Source organism: Lepisma saccharinum, chromosome 12, assembly GCF_977018435.1.
Source record: "Lepisma saccharinum chromosome 12, izLepSacc3.1, whole genome shotgun sequence".
In the NCBI taxonomy this organism is placed as follows: Eukaryota; Metazoa; Arthropoda; class Insecta; order Zygentoma; family Lepismatidae; genus Lepisma; species Lepisma saccharinum.
The window spans coordinates 54,390,475-54,397,769 of NC_139240.1; the positions used below are offsets into that span (position 1 = coordinate 54,390,475).

The window sequence follows — 7,295 nt, forward strand, 5'->3', positions numbered from 1 at the left end:
ACATTTATGGTCCTCCGTGCGGTCGGATGCCATTGTGGACGTTAGCAAGTGCGTAGTTTGTGATGTGAAAAACAGTCATTGCAGTACAGTTATGTGCGTGTCGCTTCAAGAAGACACTCGGTACATTCGGTTAGTGTATTACACATATTGAACAGCAGCATTATTGTGTATTACATACATTGAACATAGCAGCATACGTATATTTCTCAGTACGGGAACTGAGAAAGTTACATGAACATTTCGGGCGTGGCACATTTCGCGCGCAGTTCATTTCGTCGCGGCCAGCAATTCTTCTCGTGTTGCAGCCACTATCAACAACGGAGCTCCGAGCAGCCTTGTTGACGTCTGGAGTCAGGAGCGGCAATCAGCTGTACAAAGGTCAGTCATTTCTGCTAACACAACACCCACACAAGCTCAATTCCTTCCCTCTTGTTTCTTTCCCTTCCTTTTACAATGAATCAAGAAGCACGAAAGAAATTAACACGACAACGCGGAGTTGTAAAGGGGCAACTTACACGTTTGTTAGAATTCATTCAGAACTTTGAGGAAACTCAAAATATTGAGGAGGTGAAATGCCGTGCTCTGTATTTATCAGATGTTTGGGCAAGATTTAATGAAGTGCAAACACAGCTGGAACTCGAAGACGACGAGTCAGAAGAACATGAAACTTACCGCATTGAAGTTGAAGAGTTGTACTTTCAAATAAAGGTTCAAATGCAAAACATAATTTCTAAACATGTTGCAATCAATAATCAGCGTCAAGAATCAGCTGATCAGAAATTTCCAAATAAAGACAACCAGCTCAAGCTACCTTCGATTTCTCTTCCTACTTTTGATGGTAGTTACGACAAATGGTTAGGGTTTTCGGATACATTTGTGGCCTTAGTGCACAATAATGACACCTTATCTGCAATTCAGAAATTCCATTATTTGAAATCAGCTGTTAAGGGTCAGGCACTACGCTTAATCCAGAATTTGCCAATCACTGAAGGCAACTACACAATAGCTTGGGAACAGCTAGTTCAGCGCTATGAACACAAGAAGCTCATAGCGGCAACACACATAAAGGAACTCTTGCACAATCATTAGTAGGGAAAATGCGTCAGATTTGCGTCACTTCGCAAATACCATTACTAGCAATCTTTCGGCATTAAAGGCATTACAGTTGTCGCAACCTTTAGAGGATGTAGTATTATTGCAGCACTTCGTATCTCAATTAGACATGCAAACAAGACGTGATTGGGAATTAACTCACACTGAGCAAGACTTCCCACCACTCTCAGAATTCTTTACATTTCTCGAGCATAAATGTCAAGCTCTAGATACTATCAAACCGCAAATCAGCCAGATACCAAGGGATAATAAATTCAGTGACGCAAGGACCAAACAAAACAAAACTACGCAGCAGTCACATTCATATTTGGCTTCTTCATCAAATGCATGTTTGTATTGTAAACAACAGCCTTCTCATTTTCTGTATGCATGCCCAGGTTTTCTCAGTGCAAATGTACATCAAAGGAGACAGTGTGTGCGTGAAAACAAGTTGTGTTGGAACTGTTTGAAGCCACATCGAAGCAGGGACTGTAAATCAGGCAATTGCAGAGTATGTTCACAGAAACACAACACTTTGCTGCACGATGATCAACGGAAGCTCGGTGCTGTTCGAAGGGAAACACAGAACAGACACACCGACACCCAAGGCTCAGTGGCGGAGAGTGAGATTCACAATCGGGAGAATACGCAAGCATCATACTGCAGTTTCAAGACCAGACACACATCGCATGTTCTACTTTCAACTGCTTTGGTACAAGTGAAGGATAAGGACGGAAGATTGGTCACATGTCGTGCCTTACTAGATAATGGAAGTCAGTCGAATATCGTAACGGAGGAAACCGTACAAAGACTGCGTCTCAAGAAACAAAGGGCGTACATTCCAATTCATGGGATAAATAACTCAACGTCGGAAACTCGCTTCAGTGTGAATGTGAACATTTCATCACTCGCGAGTGACTTCTCAACTACAATCTCTTGTTCAGTTCTGCCAAAAATCACGGGAGATATGCCTGCAGAGCATATAAACTACGATACATGGAATATTCCAACGGACATCGCACTGGCAGACCCCACATTCAATAAACCTGGCAAGATAGACATTCTTTTGGGCGCAGGGCTTTTCTACTCCATACTGAAGCCAGAACGTCTAAGTAGAGAAGGCAATTACCCTGTTCTGCAAGACTCGCAACTTGGATGGATACTGGGTGGATCCATGCCTCAAGAATGCAACTCATCAATCACTGCATGTTTTGCAAGAACAGATGACAGTTTGGAAAAACAACTTGCACGCTTCTGGGAGTTGGAAGGAATAGAGTCACCACACAGATCTAAGGAAGAAGAGCTATGTGAAGAGCACTTTAAATTAAATACAACGCGATCCGAATCAGGTCGTTTCATAGTACGTCTACCTAAACGCCCAAATCATCCACAATTAGGAGATTCAAGTCAGCAAGCCATGAGTAGACTGGAACAACTGGAGAGAAGATTGAAGAGGCAGCCAGCTCTGAAAGAAGATTACAATAACTTCATGAAGGAATACGAGAATTTAGGACACATGAGAAAGTTAGAATCAGACACAGTCAAGGATGACACACAAGTATTCTACATGCCTCATTATCCAGTATTCAAGCCAGACAGCAGCACAACGAAGACCAGAGTTGTCTATGATGCCAGCGCCAAAACTACATCTGGAAACTCACTTAACGACATTTTATTAGCAGGTCCAATTCTGCAACAAGATCTGTACTCCATCATTCTACGATTTCGCACACACAGCATAGCATTTACGGCAGACACGGAGAAAATGTTCCGCCAAATTATGGTGCATGAAGACGACTTACCATTGCAGAGAATATTCTGGAGATACTCATCAGACAGCCCAGTAGACACTTATGAACTTTTAACGGTGACTTATGGCACAAAACCAGCTTCATTCCTCGCAACAGCGTGTACACAAATGCTAGCCGAACAGCAAAAACACGTGTATCCGAATGCAGCAAGAACAGTAAAGGAAGATATGTACATGGATGATTGTTTATCAGGCAGTGACAGTGTAGAGGATGCACTGAAATTACAAGAAGAATTAATCCATCTTCTACGAAGTGGCGGTTTCAATCTTCGAAAATGGTGTTCTAACCATCCCGCACTTTTAGAGGCAGTACCTCATAGCCACAGAGAAGTGCAGTTACCACTTCAGTTAGATAAGGATAAAGGTGTCAAAACTCTTGGTCTACTCTGGGATCCAGGCACAGACAAATTCTTAATCGCCAACAAGGCAGCATCAACATCTGCCCACGCAGCAGAAATAAGCAAAAGAAGAGTAACGTCAATAATCGCCTCAATATTCGATCCTCTTGGATTGGTCAGTCCTGTAGTCATCAGTTTCAAGGCATTTCTACAACAGTTGTGGTTTCAACGCATCGATTGGGACGAGAGCTTACCACCGACGTTATTGCAGCAATGGTTGCAGTTGTATAGAAACCTACCACGCATCAATGATATACGAGTCAGTAGATTCATCTTGATTGAAGGAAAAATCAATGACATACAGCTTCATGGGTTCTGCGATGCCAGTACAAAGGCTTACGGTGCAGCAATCTACGTTAGGTCAACAAACAGAAGTGGTGATGTTGCAGTTAAACTTCTTTGCGCCAAATCAAGAGTGGCTCCAGTAAAACAGGTTACACTTCCACGTCTGGAACTATGTGGAGCAGTTTTACTTGCCAAATTAATGAGGAAAGTATTAGCGGTACTCAATCTTGCAATCAGTCAAGTATATTTTTAGACAGATTCGAAGATAGTCCTAGCATGGCTGTCATCGCCGCCAAACAAGTGGAAAACTTTTATCGCCAACAGGGTGGCACAAGTTCAAGATTCAACAAGTCCTTCACAATGGAGACATGTGTCATCACATGACAATCCTGCGGACCTTGTATCTCGAGGTGTAGAACCGGCCACATTGCAAGACAATACACTGTGGTGGAATGGACCCACATTCTTGAGTGAAGAATCTTCTTCATGGCAAAATTCTTCGTCACACGCAGAGAAAGAAGAAGTTACAGAAGAAAGAAAAGGGGTCACATCACTAGTCATTCAAGTTCCATCGACGACCTTCATCCACAAATTTTCGTCATTATCGAAACTAGTTAGAGTCATTGCTTATTGCCAGCGTTTCATTCACAACACAAAGAATCGTGAGAACAAGAAAACAGAGCAGCTAACAGCAAACGATTTGAGATTCAGCCTGGCAGCAATAATCAAGGCAACACAACAAGATGTTTTCAGAGGAGCATTCCAGGAGCTTCAACGCAATGGACAAGTGGCAAGGGATAGTCCATTAAGAAGTCTCTATCCATTCATAGACGAAAACAACATGCTTAGAGTAGGTGGGAGACTACAAAATGCTCAAATACCCTATGAGAGCAAACACCAACTCATATTGCCATCAGAGCATCATTTAACAAGACTCATTATACTAGCAGAGCATCAGAGATTACTTCACGCGGGCTCTCAGCTACTGTTGGCCTCACTTCGCCAAAAATACTGGATTCCGAGAGCAAGACAAGTTATCAGGAAGGTTATACATAATTGTTTACCTTGCTTCAAGCTAAAATCATCTGTGTCAGAGCAACTAATGGGTCAACTACCATCAACAAGACTTCAACCTGGAGTGGATTATGCTGGTCCATTTAATGTGAAATCAGGAAATGCAAGAAGCAAGATTTCGAGAAAATGTTATGTAGCAGTCTTCGTCTGTCTCACTACAAAGGCTATACATCTAGAATTAGTCTCAGATCTAACATCATCTGCCTTTATCGCAGCTCTAAGGAGATTCACTTCAAGAAGGGGAAAATGTAGAAATTTATACAGCGATAATGGAACAAACTTCGTTGGAGCTTACAGAGAACTACAACAATTGCGTCAGCTGTTTGAGTCTCAAGAATTCAAGAATGAAATACACAAGTATGCAGCATCAGAAGAATTCATATGGCATTTCATACCTCCACATGCGCCCCATTTCAATGGCCTGCAGGAAGCAGCGGTAAAATCAATGAAATACCACTTAAGAAGAGCAGCTGGGAATCAGCACTTCACATTTGAAGAACTTTCAACTTTGATTTGTCAAATCGAAGCCTGTTTAAATTCACGTCCTATCACTGATATGTCCAATGACCCTACTGACAATAGTTATCTCACCCCAGGTCATTTCCTAACAGGTAGTCCTCTAACATCCTTTCCCGAGCTTGATGTGACACATATAGCAGAAAATCGTCTGGATCGGTGGCAACGGATTCAACGGATCTATCCACACATCTGGCAGCGGTGGTCCAGAGACTATCTCAACAACCTGCAGCAGAGAACCAAATGGACAACAACCAAACCCAATCTCCGACCAGGAATACTGGTGCTAATGGTCCTCACATGGAGGACTGGAGTCATCGAAGAGGTCTACACAGGATCTGATAAACTTGTGAGAGTAGTGAACGTTCGCACTACTCAGGGTACATTTAAAAGACCAATTCATAAACTCATCCCTTTTCCAACAGAGAAATAATTTGTTGTAGTGTTTTATGTTGATTTAGTAAATCAAGGAGGGGGAGAATGTTCAGGTTTTAATCATTAATCAGTGTGTTTTAGTGGAACTTGCAGCACGCCAGTGAAGCTGCGTGTACAGTTGGCAACACTGCCTCAAGACAGTCTCAGTCGGCAGCAGTGGAACATTCTACGAAGACGTGCGTGTGTGTTGCGGGAACACAATCTAGTTGTACTTGTTAGTTTGTGTATGTAATCATGTGTATTCTTCAAATATAGCATTTACAAGAAAAAAACGTCTACTGCATCCGTAAAAAAATCAGTATGGTGAAGCAGTTACTGCAATCGCAAACACCTACAGTTTAACGTGTAGATCGAACCAGTGTGCATGTGTTTTCATCAGAGGAGGGGGGGAGTCGAACACAGGACCTCTTCATTATAATGCGACAACGTTATGCCATTGGAGTAGTGTAAAAGTATATAGGACTGGGACGAGAAATGATGAACCCCCCTCAGGCAGATTTGGCTACACTTAAAACTAGCTCAAGATGTGCATATGAGCTTATTGCTCAAGTGTGGTACTCTGTCTAATCCAAGATTTTTGTAAAAATGCCCTCGGGAATTTCCCGTGAAATGATGAGCCCCCTCAAATTGATTTGCCTACACTTACAAAAGCTACATCTGTGAGATTGTTGTCCATAAGCTTGTTAAAAATATGCCCCTCTTGATATATTTTTTGGCTACACCTAAAACTAAGCCAAGATGCTCATAAGAGCTACCCACCCCCACCCACACCCACCCACATACACCCACACATATTTACTTCCGGTAAACTTCCGGTCAATTCCGGCCCATTTCCGGCCACTTCCGGTCCACTTCCGGTCAATTCCGGTCCACTTCCGGTTAAAGTTCAGAGAATTAATATGTTACCTGGAATATGCTCAATATTTTAATTGGACACCAGGCCCAACTTGCATATCTAGTACTAAGACAATGCATTTTGCAGGGGCCTCTAGAATTGCTCTGTGACTCTCTCATTTCTTACATCATAAACATATGATTTTTCACCTATAAGAATAACACTACATATAGTGTCATCAGGGAGTGTATTGTGGAATTCACAGATAATTTTAATGTTTGTCCTGTCATTAACCACAACTTGTTTCCTTTTTGAAGTATTGATGACAAACATGGGTCTCTGTGCTTTGAATTCATCTGGTGTGTAATACATGTCAGTATTGCCAGTAGTGACCCTTTTGTATGCTGTAAATGCTTCATATAATTTGAGGAAATCATCCTTGGACATGTCTAAATTATAATTTTCTCTAGGAAACACCTCATTTCTGCCATATTTAAGATATATGTTCTTGATGTTGCAGCTATCAAATTTACTTGAATTTTTTTCCTGATTATTGTGTCTTCCAGTCTGAAACAGTACCACCACAAAATCTGGCATGTCATAATGTATACTAGAGAATGAATTTGTAGCATCAAACTCATAATAGGTACCAGTGGCAGGCTTCTGCACACATTGATATGTATAAAATTGTAAAGGAATCTGTGGATTTTTTAGGATATCTGTTTTGTATTTAAGAGCATAACTGACTTCATATTCAACTACTGGCATTCTTAGCTCCATAGTCTGAATAAGGCACTTGCCTTCATCAGGTAGGGTATTAGACAGAGCTTCCCCTGTAGAATTTAATGTA

At 41.7% G+C, this 7,295-nt stretch overlaps 1 protein-coding gene across 1 annotated transcript; it reads left to right on the forward strand.

The window, feature by feature from the left end:
• Positions 1-1,222: 1,222 nt before the first annotated feature.
• LOC145996342 (uncharacterized) lies at positions 1,223-5,608 on the forward strand. Its single transcript, XM_083132773.1, has 2 exons — positions 1,223-3,724; positions 3,839-5,608. Exons 1-2 carry the CDS (start codon positions 1,223-1,225, stop codon positions 5,606-5,608), a joined length of 4,272 nt encoding a protein of 1,423 aa, XP_082988899.1.
• The last annotated feature ends 1,687 nt before the right edge of the window (positions 5,609-7,295 follow it).

Coding starts and splice junctions, on each gene's coding strand:
- LOC145996342 (XM_083132773.1), top strand. CDS start 1,223: ATGCAAACAAGACGTGATTGGGAATTAACTCACACTGAGCAAGACTTC. Junction 3,725..3,838: donor CCAAATCAAGAGTGGCTCCA/GTAAAACAGGTT, acceptor GTATATTTTTAG/ACAGATTCGAAGATAGTCCT.